The following is a 19,211-nucleotide window of genomic DNA, read 5'->3' on the forward strand; positions in this document are numbered from 1 at the left end:
GGGCAGAAGTCGGTATTTTGTGGAAGAGCACACTCAAGGGGCCAAAGAGCCGCATGTGGCTCGCGAGCCGCAGTTTGCAGACCATTGCTAAACCATTAATAAACATGAGATAGTTTGCACACCGGGGCTTATTTGGGTCCTACAGAGTCAGAAGGAGTTACCTGAAATTTTATAGGGAAGAGTGTAATCTGAGTTTTGTTTTCCTCTTTTAAAAACCATTCTTCTAAATTTAATTTTTCTCTAAAATCAATGAAAAAATCTCAACATATCCTCAGGGAAGGATTAAGAAAATGGAGTAATAGTAGAAATAATATATATGTTTTAGAAAAGGTCTCATGAATTCTTTGGCTGACATGTTTTATTTTCTCTTCAACTCCTTTCCAATTTAGAATATTTATGTGGGAAAAGAAAGGTGTTTCATATAAGGTAAGCTTGAAAGGTTTGTGTCAATGCTTTTTGATGTTCATACTCTAATAAAAATAAAGAAAAAAATTATCTCTGTTCCTCTCCCCTTTCTCCTGAACTCTCCATTTTACACCCTGGATCCTAAAAATTCTAGTTCAATGAGTGCCTCCATCGCTGTCCATACCTTCCAATGATATTTTTAGCTTTCTCTATTTCCCTGAAACTACTACGGAAACAGCACCCCAACCCTAAGCTCTCAGAGCAAGAGAACTAAATCACAATAGTGTTTGATGAAATTATGTTTGGATGAGTTGTTTGGTTTGTTCTTGATTTCATTCAGTGCTTTGTTTACTGAAAGCCTATTCTATTCCAAAGAGATGAACAAAATAGACACAACACAGAAGCAAGTCACTAGGGTCCTTTTAGTGCTTCCAGGCAGATAGCATGGGGAATGTAGACCAGGGTAGTGGGCTGTGTGAGTGAGCCTGATGGAGTAGGAGGCCACTGGCAAAGATCTGGAGGAAGACAACTCCAGGCTGAAGCAGTCCCCCATCCCCTGTTGTTCCACCCCAGCATGCTCTGCTGCTTTACATTGGTTATGTGGCCTCATAGGCATTTGATATACAATTTTGTAAATCTAACCTATTGCCCAGTTAAAGTTTAAGTCCTCTTTTAAGGGGACCTTGCTTAAAGCCCAAACTACTAAAAGAAGCAGGCTACTTGGGGTTGGTAGAAAGAAAAGGGGAGAGAGAGAGCATTTATGATGACACGTTTGGGGCAGCTATTTCACACTGACTCATTTTCAGCTGTTAACACCGAAATTGGTTCTCACATGTACGCCTGGTTCCTTTAATGATCTGAGTTGAGTGAAGACTCTACATTTCATATAATTTCTGGGCAGGCTCAGGTAATAAAAACCATCACTATGTACAAATTATAAAGCAGCTGTATCAAAACTCTACACATAACCTTTTTATACATTTGGTGTGTGAGTGTATGTGTTATGAAAGTCATCTAACTCATGGCATTCACATTTTGACCATAAAGACACAGTAATATTTTTGACACCATGATCCAGTACACACTATTTTACTACTTTTATGCTCTGCTATTTTGTATTCTCTGTTTATCTTAAATACAGGAAGTGGGCCACTTCCTGTATTTAATAACCCTCTATAAAGAGCACAATCCACAGTTGGAAAAACACCAGCAAAACCATTTCATTAGCCACCTTTGTGAATATGCATCTTGATTTAGTACTTCCATTTGATGTCTGATAATTGTCTTAGATTTTAAAAATATTTTTATTGATTTCAGAAAGAAAGGGAGAGGGAGAGGAAGCGAGAGAAACACCAATGATGAGAGAAAATCATCAATGGGTTGCCTCCTGCATGACCCACACCGGGGATTAAGCCTGCAGCCCGGCATGTGCCCTGACCTGGAATCGAACCGTGACCTCCTGGTTCATAGGTCGACAATGAACCACTGAGCCACACCGACCAGGCCTGTCTTAATTTTTTGATTTATGTATTCTAGTACATGGATGTCTTGAATGAGAATAGTCTGAATACATCTTAGATGGTTTTTTCCAAATTTGCTTATTAAACAAACTTCCCCACAACTTAATATTTACAACTCTGGCCGAAACCGGTTTGGCTCAGTGGATAGAGCGTCGGCCTGCGGACTGAAAGGTCCCAGGTTCGATTCCGGTCAAGGGCATGTACCTGGGTTGCGGGCACATCCCCAGTGGGAGATGTGCAGGAGGCAGCTGATCGATGTTTCTCTCCCATCGATGTTTCTAACTATCTATCTCTTTCCCTTCCTCTCTGTAAAAAATCAATAAAATATATTAAAAAAAAAATTTACAACTCTGGAATCTCCTAGTCATTTAATATATTGTGTGAATGGGGCTCTAGTGTTGCAAATAGACAAACGTGCTGTTCATTATTTAGAAATGATCTGCTTTTCACTTACTCATGTTATTCTTTTTGTAGCAAAGAGCCTCTGACCGGAACTTCACAAAATGGAACATCAGTGCGCTACCAACCACATGAGAATCTCTGCTTTGAGAACGATCTTTATAACGTTTATCAAGACCCATCGGTGCTAGGACCTTTAGGCCTTTGACTGCAGAAAGCACTGACCAGATCTTACCATGTCAGTCCTTTTAAGCTCCAGGATTATTTTTCTGTCAATATTTCATGGCATTCCAATGTGTCTGTGATGTTGGTTAGAGTATCTTTAGCTCATCAGTGTGAAGTCAAACCTCATTGGTAATTAGTCTTAATTTTTTATATTAAAATTGGCTCAATTTTTCTGGTCATAGCAGAGCCCTCTCCTAAATATGAACTGAACACTTTAGAATTGTATATTCTGTACAGACCTTATGAATCCTGTATCCATCAAGAATTCTCATTGCGTAGACATGAAATGATCCAATACGTTGGTTACTAAAGCTGTCACAAGGAGGGGAATAGGACTTAAAATCAGCAAATTCGATTTGGTACTTAAATGAATTCACTTGGAAGCATTTCATGATTAACTCTTGTGTGTGTGTGTTTTTTTTTAATCTTGCAATCAAAACATTACATTTCGTAAGTTTCTCCAAAGGTTTCAAATTATGGAGGCACAAGATTTTTATTTCCTTCATGGGGAAATAGTGTGATTTCACCATTAGATCTGTTTGTTCATGGCTCTGAAAATATGAGGTTTTAAGTGCTTAAGCACTTAAAAGGGGCCAGGGTGGGGCTTTTAAAAGAAGAAGCTAGGATGGTGAGTGGAGCAAGTAAATAGGTGGAGAAAATCAATGGCCATGTGATTTAACACATGTGTGCTACTTCTGCTACATCTGTGCCACATATAGACAACCATCAGGGATTCTGAACTAACTTTTAGAGTGATGCAGTACAGAGATAAATAAAAGGGCAAAAGAAAGGGAGAGGTTAGGGCAAAAGGCCTCTGCCTTAGAAAAGTAAGTGCAAATCTAAATCTGTTTGAGAGTGTTACTAGTTTCAACTGGAATTCTAAATTGTCCCAAAACCACTTTGATTATTAAAATTATTTTAGAAGGATGAATTTTTTTTTATATCATCAATTCCAATGCTGTTTCTTTTCCACAAATGAATTAAATTTTTTGGTTTGCCAAGAGAGCTAAAGCCAAAAAAGGTAAGGATATTTTTAGCCACCAGAAACTTTTTTTCTTCATATCAGAAACATTTCGACATGAATAGTTCACAAGGCTGGGTAGTAATTTCAATTTGAGTTAATTTTGAAATAATTCACACTTGATGTTCAGTGCTACCCACACCAAAGTGGCCTAGGAGGGCAGGATGCTTGTTTTTGAAGGCAACATTTTTTATATATAACTACAGAATTCTAGAAAATTATAGCACCTCTGAATAAAGGTTACAGTATATGGGCAAGTAATATTGTTGAGCATTGTCCACTGGGTTTCCCAAATAGGGTGAGATTAATATGGCTTATACATTTTTGTTCAAACCATAGCATTTTTCTTTTAAATTCAAGACAACATGCAGGAGGCAGCTTATGTATATTGCACATTGATGGTTCTCTCTTTTCCCTTCCTCCTCTAAAAATCAAACTATTCTTTTAGATGAACAAACGAATGAACAAATAAATAGGCAAGCTAGTGTGGCTGCAGCAAAGTGAGTGAGGAGGTTTGGAAAGAGATTAGCTGGAGACATGGGCACCCTCTCACGGGGGCTGAATGCAAAGGGCCCTATGAACACACCTGTTGAGAAGGGTCCCACTCTTAGGAAACAAAACACTTCATGTAAAGGGTTAAACATTCTATGCATCACCAAATTATGATACCATTGATTAACGTGCTATCTGGAAGTAAAGAGATAATTTGTCTTTTGCTCTCCCCCAATCAAAAGCTTTGGTCAGTTGGGTTTGAACAGCTTTGAGTGGTCGGGAGATACATTCCCCAGACTGTCTCTTTGACTCTTGATTACATCAGTTTTTCTGAGGAAATAGAAAAAAGTCATGGCTTCATCTAGAGCAATGGTTCTCAACCTTCCCAACCATAAAATTATTTTCATTGCTACTTCATAACTAATTTTGCTACTGTTATGATCGTAATGTAAATATCTGATATGCAGAGTGTATTTAGGCGACCCCTGTGAAAAGGTCGTTCGACCCCCAAAGGGGTTTCGACCCACAGGTTGAGAACTGCTGATCTAGAGAAAAAGTAATGGTAGCCACCAAAGTGTAAGGTGGTGCCTTATCGGCCTTGACTACTAAATGTCAGCGTGGTGTATGTGGGACTTAGAATACCTGGGAATCTAATTGTAAAGTTCCCCTAGGGCCTTTAGAGCTCTGACTTCAGAGTGTGGTGGTTATTGATGTCTTTACCCAATGTCCCCCGAGCCCTTTGTCACCCTAGCCTCCAGTGTAATCTAAAAAAACAAGATCTGCCCTGCTGCTGTGGCTCACTGCTTGAGTGTCCACCTATGAACCAGGAGGTCATGGTTCTATTCCTGGTCATGGCATAAGCCCAAATTGTGGGCTTGATCCCCAGTGTGGGGCATGCAGGAGGCAGCTGATCAATGATTCTCATTGACTAGAGGCCCAGCGCATGAAATTTGTGCATGGGTAGAGTCCTTAGTGGCTGCCGGCTGGGGCCTTCCTTCCATGCGGCACCTGGTGGTCAGCTCACATCATAGTGAGTGATCGAACTCCTGGTTGGTTGAACTCCCAAGGGGACACTTTGCATATTAGGCTTATGTATATATAGATAGATGTTTCTCACTTTCTCCCTCCCTCCCTTACTCTCCCTCTCTTGCTCCCTCCCTCTTCTCCTCTGAAATAAAAAATATAAGAAAAAATAATCAAAAACCAAGATCTGATTGTGTTCCAGGTAAACTGAAAATCCCCCCACTGCTTCCCAGTGGGTAAAAGGTCCTAGTCCATTATAAGCCCCTCACCGATTTCCCATTGTCTGCTTCATGCAAGCCTTCCCTGCCGTACTCTAGTAGAGACAAATGCCACAAATGCCCACTCTTACTCTGAAGCTCAACCCATCTTTGGGGAAAGTTTGTCTCCTGTATTTTCACTGGGAATATATTTAAGGTTCAGCCCAAATGTTGCCTCTTAAGCCTTGCTGGACCTCATCCCTCTAGCCAGAATTAATCTTCTCTTGTGAACACTTCTGTGGAGCCTTTTTTAGCCACTAGACAAATATGCCAGGCATGGTGCTATTGCCTAGCGTGGGTCATTCTGCATGAGGCCAGGGCCCTACCTAGCATGTGGGGCACATCTGGGTGAATTACAGACACACTCCCCTTCATTTTTCTGGCTGGCACAGCCCCTGAGCCAGGGCAAAGGCTTGTCAAATGGAGTCTGTCCAAACTACAAGCATAAATAGTGACTCTATAGTGACCCTATAACTTAGTGCTTTGTATTAGAGATGTGTGGGTTGAGGACGCTTTGTATACTGAGCTCTTTGATGGAAGCATCTGCTGTTTCTCAGCACCCAGCTTACACATTGCAAGTGCTTAGTACATACTTAAGAAAATTGGGGAATAAATTCAAAGAATGTTTCCTAGAACCTTTCTATGTGTGCTGGGGAAGAGGAGGTGGAGGAAGAGCTAAGAGTGTTTAAAACTTTTTATGAGATAGAAACCACTCTCTTCATATGACTAGCTGAGACCCGTGCTTTGCAGCCTTGGCTGTACATTAGAATCACCTGGGAAGTGTGGCCAACTACGCATGCCCAGACCAAGTCAATCAGAATCTCAGCTGTGGGGCCAGAAAGAGTCTCCCCCCCCCCCCCCCCCAAGGTGATTTCAATGTGTAGCTGAGAGGGAGAACCACTGACCTGGAAGGACTTGGCAAGGGAAGGTGAGAACTTGTGTCCTTGTTCTGTATGAAGAGAGCTCTGCAAAACATAAAAGGTACAGACTAAAACAATATCGACAGCGGGCTGACCCAGGGGACTAGATCTTCCCTGTGTCTGGCTTGCATGGCAACAGCATTATATTGGTGGCAGCCCTGGGAAGGAAAACATGGAGGCTGCCACGTGTTTGAAAGCTCAGGAAGCCAGCCCGCAGCTGTGTAGCTGACTGTCCCGGGCTTCCTGAGGGCTAAACGTTTTCTTCCACAAGTTGTAAAAATAAGCAAAGCAGAAAGTCCCTTTGGCCTGCGAGATTTGCTCTAAGACAGTGGTTCTCAACCTGTGGGTCGCGACCCCTTCGGAGGTCGAACGACCCTTTCACAGGGGTTGCCTAAGACCATCCTGCATATCAGATATTTGCATTACGATTCATAACAGTAACAACATTACAGTTATGAAGTAGCAACGAAAATAATTTTATGGTTGGGTCACAACATGAGGAACTGTATTTAAAGGGCCAGAAGGTTGAGAACCACTGCTAAGGTAACCTTCTTTGTGTTATACTATGGATTGCTGAGATGGAGTTTGCTCTGTCTGGCAAATGCTGAATCTGCTGAGCCTAAAAAAGTACTTGGAGGATGACAATTGGATAGTGCAAGATGAAGATACAAGGAGGGGCATCGTAATGTTAGCAGTAATTTTTTTAAAGGCCAGAAGTCACTGCAGGCCTGCACTCAATTCTAGAACTCTTCCTGGTGGCTGGAAAGGACTTCTTAGAGAGAGGACAGTAAACTCGGCCCAGTCAGGGGCAGGAAGTTGGCAGAGTGACCCTAGCAAATGCCCAGTGAGAGAGCCCTGGTCAGAATTTAGCTGAAAAAAAAAATGTTTTTTAGCAGCTTTATTGAGAGATAATTCACATACCACATGCTATTTCACAAATATAAGCCCTGAGCCCATAGTTAATTGAGTCTGCCTTACACTTGAATATGGGCATTTGCTGGTTGTTATTAGTTTTTATGTGGGCAAACATATGAAGGGCAAATATCAAGTTCATGAAACATAGTTTGTAGTGGAACAATCTGGAGCTTAGGGACTTGTATTCTCATTTGAAATCCTGTGTTTTGGGCAAATCAAGCTTCTCCGGTCTCAGTTTCTCTGTCTCTAAATGAAGAGGTTGGCAGTGATCTCTTGGGTAACTGCTAGCTCTGTGATGCTCGGCAAGTGCACACACTGAACAAGCTGGAGGTTTGTATTCAATGTATCGGAGCCCTAGCTGGTTTGGCTCAGTGGATACAGCATAGGCCTGCGAACTGAAGGGTCCCAAGTTCAATTTTGGTCAAGGGCACATGCCAGGTTGTGGGCTTGATCCCCAGTGTGGGGCATGCAGGAGGAGGCCGATCAATGATTCTCTCTTATCATTGACGTTTCTCTCTTTCTCTCCCTTCCTCTCTGAAACAAATAAAAATATATTGAAAAATGCATTTGATGGCACAAAGGTGGGTGACAGGAAAATGCAGGAAGGAAAGACAGAGATAGACCACGGGTTTGGAGAAACTCTTCAGTCTGTCATCTCACTTGCCTTTTGTAAAGAACCCTTGGCGTCTAAGTTTCTAAGACAAAAGTCACTCTCCCAGGGCTGAGACTGACAAAGAGAGAGAAAAAACAACAACAACAACAAATAAAACACCAGTTGGTTGTGCCCCCAGGAAGTGAACCCACAACCTGGGTATGTGCCCTGAATGGGAATGGAACCCATGGCCCTTAGGTGCATGGATGACACTCCAACCAATTAGCAACACTAGCCAGGCCCCAGCTTTATTTCTGAGTTTGTATCGTCTTCTTCGAAAACTGTCAGATGTGTCAGCTGACTGACCTTCAGGTTCTGCCTGCAGCTACCCAGCATCCTTTTTCCATTTTCTGAAGGTAATTAGCTCACAAAACGATTGAACCATGACCTACCCAGTATTCAGACATGTTATTACATTACCTCTGCATTCCAGCCAACTGGTTACTCAACTCAGAGACTGATAATCAGGGCTTTAGATCGCAAATGAGCTCCTCTGTCAAGTAGGAATTCTTAATGTGGGGTCTCCTGAATTCCAGGAATTTCAGTCCCATGATGTGTCCACGAAGCTCCTGAGAAGGGCAGGGGCGGGAGCGGGGGAGAGGGGGAGGGACAGGGGGAATTCCGTGCTGAGCTATATGCATGCCTTTTTGGTACAGAAAGTCTAAAGGGGCCACTGATTTTCAAAGAGAAGGTTGACTCATAAAAGGTGAAGAAACTCCTGGAGTAGACTAGATGGCCTTGAAGGTTTCCTTTGAGTCTCAACGTTCAAGCTTCTTTGAATGAAGGCTCTCCTACAGATACCAACTTACATTCTCCTTCTTCAGCAAAGAAGCCGGTCCAGCAAGCCGTGGTGTGGCAGGAGCTCCTGGGGAAAAAGGAAGTGCATTTGTGTACGTTGTCAAGTTCTGCTTGGAGTGAACTCAGAGGGAAACGTCTCTGACCAACTTCTCCATTCAAGGAGAGAACCAGGGCCATGTTTTCACAGAAGAAGAAGCAGTGACTGGGATGCCTATTCCGTTTCCTGGTGGAAGGAAGGCAAAGGGCTGCAGCAATCTGTACTAGTCAGCCTCAGATCCCTTGGTGGGAGACAGTGGTCCCTAAGCTCCCATTCCAAGACTGTGGAGACTAGCTCTGCCTTCCTTATTTGTTGCCTCTGTGTGAGACATAAGACAAATTTACTAAATATCTTTGCAATGAAAATCTTAAATACCTAGAAAGGTAGCTTTCTGGAAAGCCTTTCCATTGAAGTACTCAGACAGAACTCTGTCACCTCACTTCTTTTTTTAAAAAAAAAAAAATATATATATATATATATATTTTGTTGATATTTTACAGCGAGGAAGGGAGAGGGATAGAGAGTTAGACAGATCAATGAGAGAGGAACATCGATCAGCTGCCTCCTGCACACCCCCCACTGGGGATATGCCCGAAACCAAGGTACATGCCCTTGACTGGAATCGAACCTGGGACCTTTCAGTCTGCAGGCCGATGCTCTATCCACTGAGCCAAACTGGTCAGGGTAGTCACCTCACTTCTTGAAGAACTCACAGACCCTAAGCTCAATCTGTGTTGCTATGTAGGCAAAAGTGGCTGTTGTTTCTGCATCATCTCCCATGTCAGGCTCTTGGAAGTCTGTTCCTCCCTGTCCATTTCCCCCTTTCTGCTGAGCCCTCCCCAGCACATAGGGAATCAATCACCAATATGCACCCATCACTGTCTGAAAACTGCCCCTGCCTCGGTGATGAACAACCTGCTGCTGTGCTGCATGCCATGATGCTAGTCACCTGGAGGGAAGGGACTTCAGAAGACACGTAGACCACATCAGTGGTTCCCCCCAAAGGAGATTCTTACCCACAGAAATCTTTAAACAAGGGTATATATACACGGACGATCGTTGCAATGATGTTTGCAAAAACCTCTTTCCATTGATAGGGGAATAGTTGATTATTGTGGTCCATCAGCACACTGAGGCAGGTAAGATGTATTCAGGGTGATTTCATCTTTGAGCTATTTTTTTAATTTAACAAATATTTATTAGTGCTTACTATGTGCCAGGTAGTCTGATGCTGAGACCAGAGAGAGAGACCAAATAGACACATCTCTGACCACATAGAACTTCTAGTCTGACTGCAGGAGAATTTGTTCCATCTATTCATTCTGTGAACATTTATGGCATGTACTTTGTCAGGTACTATTTTAGTTCCTTTGAATAGAACAGTGAGGAAGCAGATGAAACCCTTATTCTGACAAAGCTTGTGCCATTTGTCAGAGGGGAATGCTTTATTGATAAGTTAAAAAGAATGTTCTAGAATAGTATATATAAGTGATAGACATTTTTTCTTTACCTTAAAAAAGTCTGGGAGACCCTCCTCTTCTTGCTAAGACCTGGCACATGGTCCTGGTCCCAGAACTATATGGAGGCAGAGGGAAAGCTCTGCCCCTGGTATCAGGTCTTTGTTGCCCATGGTTTCCAGTCCCCTGGTTCTATCCTCAAGTGAAGGGACACCGGTTTAAAAAAAATCTGGTGTGGCAGATGATCGACACTGTCTGACACAATTTGAGCTTGCTACAGCAACAAAGTCTAACCTATTCCGGTGCTCTCCTCTATGAGACAAGCCGTTACATAGACTTAGACAGTGTTAAAAAAAAAAATCTGGAAGAATGTACCCAAATGAATACGTTTACCCCACAGGAGCAAATGGTCAAGATACAGACTTTCACCTTTTCCTTTTAGGTGGTTCTGTAAGCATTACATGATCTCCATTTCCTTTTGTAATGAAAAGGCACGGTTAAGCGTTACAGCCGTGTTTTCCTGCCTGCCCCCCACTTCATAGAAAGAAACGAAGGCTGCTCTGTCTGTGGCGTAGCCACTCTGTCACAGTGCTTCACTAATAAACTCTCTTTCACTTGAAAAGAAAGAAAGATATGAAGACTGGGACAGGTTAAGTCAATTAAAGGTCAAGCTGTCAGTGAACTTGAGTGGGATCCACTTTCCATCAAGTACTTGGAATGAGACAGATGGCAGAAAGAGGAACGAAAAGCTGCTACCAGTGCCCTGGAGATGACAAGTGGTAACTTAATCACAGTGTAATAATATTGAATATATGATCTGTTTATTGAAGTGCGTTAGGGTTATTTTTCTCTCCCAGAGCTCTGCCTAAGAGACTCATGGGCTGCGAAAAGAGGGGCCCCTTTATCTTTTGAGACTGAAAAAGTAAGGTCTTACTATGGTTTATCTGTCTTTCCTTTTTCTAGGTTTGAAATTCTGGAAGCAGAAATTTCAAGTGGTTCCTCGTTTGTACTTCCCTTTATGGTGCTGCACAGGTGTTGTGTTATTTTTTATAAACTGAAGGCAGGGCCCTGCCACAGCAAAAAGATCCAGGCCAACTTTATTGTGCGTGGTCTAGGACTGATCCCGCATCATCTGAATGATGTGCTGCAATTGACTTCGGGGTGTCCCTCGAGCTTATTTCCATGTAAATTTAAATTCTATTTTCAATTTTTTCTTAGAAAGTTTTATCAAAGCTAAAATTTATTTGGTGCATACTCTGTGCTTGCTATCGAATACCTTCACATACACCTTTGCCTTTAATATGCAAAAGCAACCAGATGAGGTATTTTACAGGCTGAAAAAAACAACATAACAAAAACCTACTTCATTTTCATTTAAATTAAAAAAATTAAGCTAAACCACATTACTTTGTCTCCAGATTTCTATTGAGAAAGTGTGGATCCTTCTGGAAATAAGTTGAGATTCCCTAAAGCTGTAATTTTTAAGATTTTCCACCAACCTTTTCTGGGACTTAGTGGGAAGTGGGGAAAAGGACAGTTGCACCATTAGGGTGGAAAGTTCTCAAGCTTAAGGATGGCTCAGAATTGGGCCGATTTTTCTGGAACCTGTGCAAAGAGCAGCATGAGTCAGAAATGTTAGTTCCAGGCTTCTGGATCCTCTGTAGTTACATTGACTGCAACTATTAAGGGCATTCCAAGTTACTCATTTACTCACAGTAATGATTTTCTTTTCTTAGTTCTTGCTCAAATTCCTTCTGCTTATGGTGTGACTCTCTTTTCCCAGAAAAAGCAGTGAGCTTTTTTTAAAACCTTTTTTTAAAAAACCTTTTTAATTATTTAAACTATTCATGTATGATGGTGGTGGTGGGATTTGTTTAAATATACGTATTACTCTAGTGGGTTTGGCTCAGTGGAAAGAGTGTCACCCCTCAGACTGAAGAGTCCTGGGATCGATTGCGGGTAAAGGGCATATACCTCATTTGCAGGCTCAATCCCAGCCCCGGACAGATGGGGCGCATGTGAGAGGCAACCAATGTGTCTCTCTCACATCTCTCTCACATTAATGTTTCTCTATGTCTCTCCTCCTTTCTTCCATGCTCTCTAAAAAATATAAATAAAATAAAATCAATGGAAAAATATCCTGGGGTGAGGATTAACCAAAGAATAAAGATACCAACACATAATAAATTTAAAAATGCTTATTTTATGTTTGGGTCACCTTCAGAAAATATTTTATAGTATTTTGTATAATAATAAATACCAAAATATCAATGCTATTAAGTCTTTTTGACCCAGCCATCTTTCCAAAATTGAATGTGGGGGAAATGTCTCATAATCATGTGATCATACAATAAGGCACACTGGTTGCAAGTGAAAGTATTTATCCAAAAGCAAATATGCGATGTTGTCAATGTTTCTAAGGAGACAACACCCATTGTTTTGGTTTTAGGAAGGAAAAGTCATGTTACTATCATGATTTCTTAGAAAACGTTCTGCGGTGCACAGGGACTGCCCTATGGCTGTGAGAGGAGCCCAGCTGTCCCTCCCAGTTTTCTGACATTTTTTGTCATACACAACTTCAAAACCCAAAGTGTCCATGGACATGCTATTAACATTGGAAAGATTTATATCAATTATATTGGGGCACAGTGTAGCTCTACTTCCTTTTTTATTTTATTTTTTAATAATCCTCATCTGAGGATATTTTTCCTCCCATTGATTTTTTGAGAGAGTGGAAGGGGTGGGCGTAGTGGTTAATGAATGGGAGGGATACCTGGGTTTCAGAGCCCTCCCCCCCAAAACATCCCCCCCCCAAAAAAAAAACAGGGAAAGGGAGAGAGAGAGTGGAGAGAGAGAGAGAGAGAGAGAGAGAGAGAGAGAGAGAGAGAGAAACTTTAATGTGAGAGAGACACATTGACTGGTTTCCTCCCACACATACCCTGACCAGGCCGGCGCCAGGATTGAATCTGAAATTCAGGTACATGTCCTTGACCAGGAATTGAACCCGAGACCCGTCAGTGTGCAGGCCAACGATCAAACTACTGAGCCATGCCAGCCAGGGATCTACTTCATTTTTTATCAAAGGTGGCAGCTTGTTTACCTAACCTTTTGAGGGTAAGAAGGTTTGCTTTTTTCTTTTTCTTTCCATCAGATGCCCCCATTGCTTAGCATTAGGTGCTCAATGAATATTTGGTGAAATAATGTGTGTTGAGTGACAAGAATAGTTGAGTAGGAGTAGGCACTCTAGGCTTTCTTTCTGTGTCGGCCCCACAGTGTGTCTTCTGTGGATCCCATCCTTGAGTCCTCTTTTTGGCCCTCAGTTTATTCATTGTCAGTTGAGGAGTTGGCCCCAGTAGTTGAAGATCCCTTCAGATATAAACAGTCTCAAAATTTGCATGGCATTTCAGCTCCAGAGTCTGACCCAAAATCAAGCTCTGTGCTGAATCTTAAAGACAGCCTAGCAGAGAACAAAGGTTCCAGTCCATTAACATCTCCTTATAATCTATTTAAGTTAGGAAGTAGATACATTTAGTAAGGAGATTGTGGCAGACTGGAGAAGTCTGACTTTCAAAGATACTTTCCAACGGTCTGAGGTCAAGGTGTGGCAAAGAGATAAAGAATGGAATGCTGGAAGAAAGTTGTCTTTATCCATAAAAACCCTTGGGGTAAGGATTGGTGACAAAGCATCAGAGGAGCTAGGAAGGAATCCTCTGGAAATTAATGCGGAAGAGAAAATCGAATTTAGTTGCTTGCACATTAGGACAACAATGTTTAAGCCAATAGAAATTAGGGAAAATACTGGGTGGGGTGGTGGGGGGGGGGGGTGGAGTCATGGTGGCCAAGGAGGTATATCTTGAACCCGCCTTTTCCCAGAGCACACCAGAATTAAAACTGAATTATAGAACACCCATCACAGAGAATCACCTGAGACTAGCTGAGCAGAATTTCTCTAACTAAAGGTGTAAAGAAGGTGCCTCAAAGCAACAGGTAAGAGGGTGGATATGTGGTTTGGGCAGGTACCATACCCCTGGCGTAGTGATGAATGAATGGGAGGGATAGCTGGGCTTCACGGGTCCCCCCTAAAGAGTCAGAGGTCTGACCCTCTCCAGGCTCCAAAGCACAGGGCACCTGTGCCGAGAGTTCCTATAACATCCAGCTTTGGGCACCAGTGGGGATTATGTCTGAGATGGAGGAAGGGTTATAGGAGACCTAGCACTGTAGGCAGAGGGTTCAATGAACTCCCTGCCTCTAAGCTCCAGCACAGAGGCAGCAGCTCCAGAAGTGCCTGGGACCTAAGGGGAGGAACTCAATGGATTAACCTTAGGGCACAGGCAGAGGGGCAGGGATTGGTAGGAACTCTCTCAGGGGACAGAGTGCTACTGTCCCTTTGTTGAGTTCTTCCATCCAGCTGGCCCTGAGCAGGCAGGCACAAAATCTCTCTCTCTATTAACCTGGCCTACACTGTCTGCCCTGCTCTGGCTTTTCCCTGAGAGTCTGTCCCATCCAAACAGCTCACCTTGCTGGAGCCTCTTCCAGCAGCTCCAGACCCTTCACAAGAGCCCACATAGTCTCTCCGAAAAGCCCTCAAGTTCTACAGGAGTGATGGCCTGCTTCTGGCATGCCCTGCAATCTCTCCCAAATGCCCTTCCATTCAGCACAACCAGCAGCCTAGGCATCTGTCAGTAGATGAATGGATAAAGAACAGGATCTACATAGGTACAAAGGAATATTACGCAGCCATAAAAAGAATGAAATCTTGCCTTTTGTGACAAAATGGACCTAGAGGATAGTATGCTAAGTGACAAAAGGCAGACAGAAAGAAAAAGACCATCAGTTTTCAGTTATATGTGGAATGTAAAAACAAGGACAAAGAAAACTAAATGGAAACAAGCTCATACATACAGAGAACAAATTGGTGGGTACCTGATGGGGGTGGGGGAGGTGGGGGGTGTAAAAGATGAAGGGAATGAAAAAGTACAATCAGCCAGTTATAAAATAAGTAACAGGGATGTAAAGTACAGCAGAGGGAATGTGGTCAATAATATTGGAATAATTATGTATGGTGTCACACGGGTCCTAGACTTATCATGGGGATAACTTTGTAAGGTTTGTATGTTTAATCACTCTGTTGTATACCTGAAATGAATATAGATAGTCTTTTGTGTCAATTATAATTTAAAAATCTATTTAAAAATTTTGGTAAAATTCACATAAACTAGAGTTCTTTGAATTTCTTGGGAGATAGAGTCTCATTTAAATGGGTTCATGGCTTATACATCTCAGTTGTTTAAGCTTCTCCTGGGCAACATCAGTGAGGAAGACCTGCATATTTAGGCTTACTTGGAGGCTGTGTGACTTTAGAGCTGACACATTCCTTTGCTCAGCCTCTCTTCATCTGTGAAGTGGGGATTATATAAAGTTATTCTATTTATTTATTTATTTATTTATTTATTCATTCATTCATTCATTCATTCAATTCAGAGAGGAAGGGAGAGGGATAGAGAGATAGAAACATCAATGATGAGAGAATCATTGATTGGCTGCCTCCTGCATGCCCCTCACTGGGAATCGAGCCTGCAGCCCAGGCATGTGCCCTTGGCTGGAATCAAACCCGGGACCCTTCAGTCCACAGGCCGACACTATCCATTGAGCCAAACCAGCCAAGGCTGAAGTGGGTATTATAAAATATGGAAATGGAAATGAACATGTGTGTATTGAGCATACACAATAGCCAGGTGTGGCTTTTTTTTTTCTTTTAAAATTTATTTTATTTCCATGTATGGCTATTTAAATGAAAATTAATTTATTTAAAATTTTATAAGTTTTGATTTGAGCCAAATTGACAACAGATGCTGGGAAGAAAGATCTCAAATGCTCCCTAAATTTAAATTAATTAAAATAAAATTAAATGAAAAAAATTAACTTCCTCATTTATACTAACCACATTTTTGTTGTTGTTGTTAATCCTCACACAAGGATCTTTTTCCATTGATTTTTAGGGAGAGTGCAAGAGAGGGGGAAAGACAGAGAGAAACATCAATGTGAGAGAATCACATTGATTGGTTGCCTCCTGTTCGAGCCCCAATCAGGTCTGGGGCCTAAGAGGAGCCTGAAACCAAGGTTGCAGAGCCCTTTACTGGAATGGAACTGGGACCCTTTGGTCTGCAGGCTGATGCTCTATCCACTGAGCCAAACAGCTATCACATACACACACGCACAACACAAATCATAGAAAAGGAGGTAACAAATGCAGTGTAGAAAACAAAACAGAGTGATGAGGAATGTCTGAGGTGACATGTTAGCAGAGAACAGAATGAAAAAGAGAAATCTGGAAATGGTGAGTTAAAGGAATGGGGATCTAGGCAGAGAGCACCACCAGTAAGAAGGTACTAAAGTAGGGATGCATTTGAAAGAACCATGAGTTGCTGGAGCCCCATGGACAGGGAAGAGATAGTAGAAAAATCTGAGAGTTGGGCAGAGATCAGATCACTGGGCCTTTGCATCTAGGTTAGGAGTTAGGATTTTTTATTTTTTTCTGAAAGAGCCATGGGAGGGTTGTAAGTGGGGGAGTGACATGGTCTAATTATATTTGGCATTTATATCATTCTGCACAATTTTATTAGTTAAATGTTTACTTTACCTGTGTCTCTATCTGATTGTACAATACTGGACATTTTTATCCTTAGTATATTTGTCAACCTCAATATAATAGTAAAAACTGTGGAAGAGTTGAATTAAATTAGAAAATCCTTATCACTGACCTACTGGGCTATGGCAGAGTCCCAGAGTATAACAAAACTAATAAAGATATTTTAATTTTATTTTTTTGATTTTAGAGAGAGGAAGGGGGAGAGAACAGAAGGAGAGAAAGAGACAGAGAGAAAGAAACATTGATGTGAAAGAGAACATCGATCAGTTGCCTCCTGCACACACACCTCAACTGGGGATCAACTGCAACCTGGATACATCCTGCCCTGGAACAGAAACCTCATCCTTTTGGTGCACAGGGTGTTGCTCCAACCAACTGAGCCTCATGGGCCAGGGCTGGCCATAAAATCTTTTGCCTCCCAAATAATAAGGCATGACCTGTCTGTATGTGAAACATTTCAGAATATGTCTCCGAACCTTCGGTGGTGGTTGAGGTAGGGTCAATAGTGTCTATTATAAGTATTTAAAGACAAAGCATAAAGGGAAAGTGAGTATCTAGGCTCACTAAACCTTTCCAAACCTCAGCTTCCTCCTCCAAGAATGGGTTAATAACAGCACCTGCCTGAGGGTGAAGTAAATGCACAGAGCCTATGACAGTAAATTCTCCAGAAATGGTGCCTGTAGTATTCATGCATATTTAGGTTTAGTTTTGAGTTCACCCACAGACTTCTGTTCATTACAACAATCCTTTAAGGGAGATAGAACAAGTATTTTTGAACCCATTGAAGCAATGAGGAAATCAAGGCTTGGCTCAACTTAGTAACTCATAGAGATACCCAGCTTCCGAAGTGGCAGAGCTGGGATCTGAACCCAAGTGTGGAGGAAACTATTTCTTGATGTGACCGCTGCCTCTCCCATGAGCTGAACTTGGGCTGTATCAGAGGTTGCCTTCCACAACCCCCCATTAGAGGCTGTCTGATTACAATTGATGTTCATTCTGACATAAATGAGCACCCCTTCCTTGCTTGCTCCTATGTGCTGGTCCTTGGTATAGGCCCATTGTCCTGACCTGGTTAAGCATTCTAAAATTAGAATAGATTAAATTAATTGGATTTATTATTTTAATTTTTTTGTTATTGATTTGAGTGAGAGAGAGAAACATCAGTTTGTTATTCAACTTATTTATGCATTCATTGGTTGATTCTTGTATGGAACCGGCAACATTGGCTTACTGGGACGATGCTCTAACCAACTGAGTTATCTGGCCATGGCTAATTTGATGGACTTAAAATACCAAAAGTAAACTGATACAGCCCAGTGGGTATAGCTCAGTGGTTGAGTGCTGTTCTATGAACCAGGAGGTCTCGGTTCTATTCCAGGTCAGGGCACGTGCCAGGGTTGTGAGCTCAATTTCCAATAGGGACAAGCAGCAGTCAGCCAATCAATGATTCTCTCCCATAATTGATGTTTCTGTCTCTCTTTTTCTCTCCCTTCCTCTCTGAAATCAATAAAAATATATTTTAAAAAAAGTAAACTGAAAGAAAATCAGGGTTTTGTTCTTTGTGTTAAAATAAAGGTGTAGAAAACAGAGGGCACAGCAATAGGCCCTAAACTTGCCATGGGCCAAGGAGTTATGATAATGAGGGCACCAAGCCCTTTATCCCTGGAACAGGAACCATTTATAGACTCTACAATGGGATTTTCCACCAGGATAGGTCTTCACATTCTTGAGTGTGGAAGAACTGCTTAGTCTCTGGTGGGGCCCTGTCATTCTAATGCCCCTGGGACCCATGCATGGAGATACACTATACATGGACTGGTATATGCACCGTCAAAAGAGGAAAGAATGGATCCTCTTCTGGCATATTCCCTCTCCTATCCCCTTACTGACCCCAGGGAGCACAACTTCCTGCTGCACAACATGTGGTTTACACAGCCTGGCTAGGCTGCAAGTGTAATTCTCAAAGAAGGAGAAGATCTCCCAATTCAAGTCCCTACCAAATATTTGTCTTTCTGGCCTTAGATCTGCTCTTCTTGTGGTATCCACTTATGGGGAGTATAGTGGTTGGGGGAAGCATTCATTATCCAAACTGAATGCTGTGTTTTTATACTCAATCCATCTGCTAATATTTCTTTTTTTGTTAGTACCAGACTTACTAACCAACTGGTTTAGGGCCTGGGAGAGCATAATGAAAAACATTGTTATTAATACTTGGGCTGCTTCTTTTAATTTGTCTCTTTCCTTATACGTGTCTGCACTGTTATTGAAAACTGTGTCTTCAATGCAGTCAATTAGCAATAACTGAGCTACCTCCCTGCCACTGAAGTCCCTGCTGACCTGTAGGTCACCTTGCGGAAGGGAGGAGGCATGGGAGTGTAAGAGCCGGTCATGAGGGTTGGAGTGTGAGGAGAGACTGTTCCATGACGTGACTTCTGTTTGTC

At 42.1% G+C, this 19,211-nt stretch overlaps 1 protein-coding gene and 2 non-coding genes across 4 annotated transcripts in view; all 3 read left to right on the forward strand.

The window, feature by feature from the left end:
* The window catches only part of LOC106694411 (hepatitis A virus cellular receptor 1 homolog), a 27,443-nt gene extending 22,982 nt beyond the window's left edge, over positions 1 to 4,461 (forward strand). For both annotated transcript variants that reach the window (XM_014456210.2, XM_023754086.1), the window contains exons 9-10: positions 390 to 426; positions 2,400 to 4,461. In XM_014456210.2, the coding sequence (XP_014311696.2) occupies positions 390 to 426; positions 2,400 to 2,532 (170 nt within the window). In that variant the 3' untranslated portion in view covers positions 2,533 to 4,461. The remainder of the gene's footprint in view (positions 1 to 389; positions 427 to 2,399) is intronic.
* A 5,733-nt stretch (positions 4,462 to 10,194) lies between these two features.
* On the forward strand, positions 10,195 to 10,337 carry LOC111826139. Its single transcript, XR_002829389.1, has one exon. It is a non-coding gene; the product is annotated as a small nucleolar RNA SNORA57 (small nucleolar RNA).
* A 5-nt stretch (positions 10,338 to 10,342) lies between these two features.
* On the forward strand, positions 10,343 to 10,467 carry LOC111826140. The gene has a single exon (XR_002829390.1). It is a non-coding gene; the product is annotated as a small nucleolar RNA SNORA28 (small nucleolar RNA).
* Positions 10,468 to 19,211: the final 8,744 nt, after the last annotated feature.

The sequence above is a fragment of the Myotis lucifugus genome, unplaced genomic scaffold (genome assembly GCF_000147115.1).
Source record: "Myotis lucifugus unplaced genomic scaffold, Myoluc2.0 scaffold_56, whole genome shotgun sequence".
Lineage (NCBI taxonomy): Eukaryota > Metazoa > Chordata > Mammalia > Chiroptera > Vespertilionidae > Myotis > Myotis lucifugus.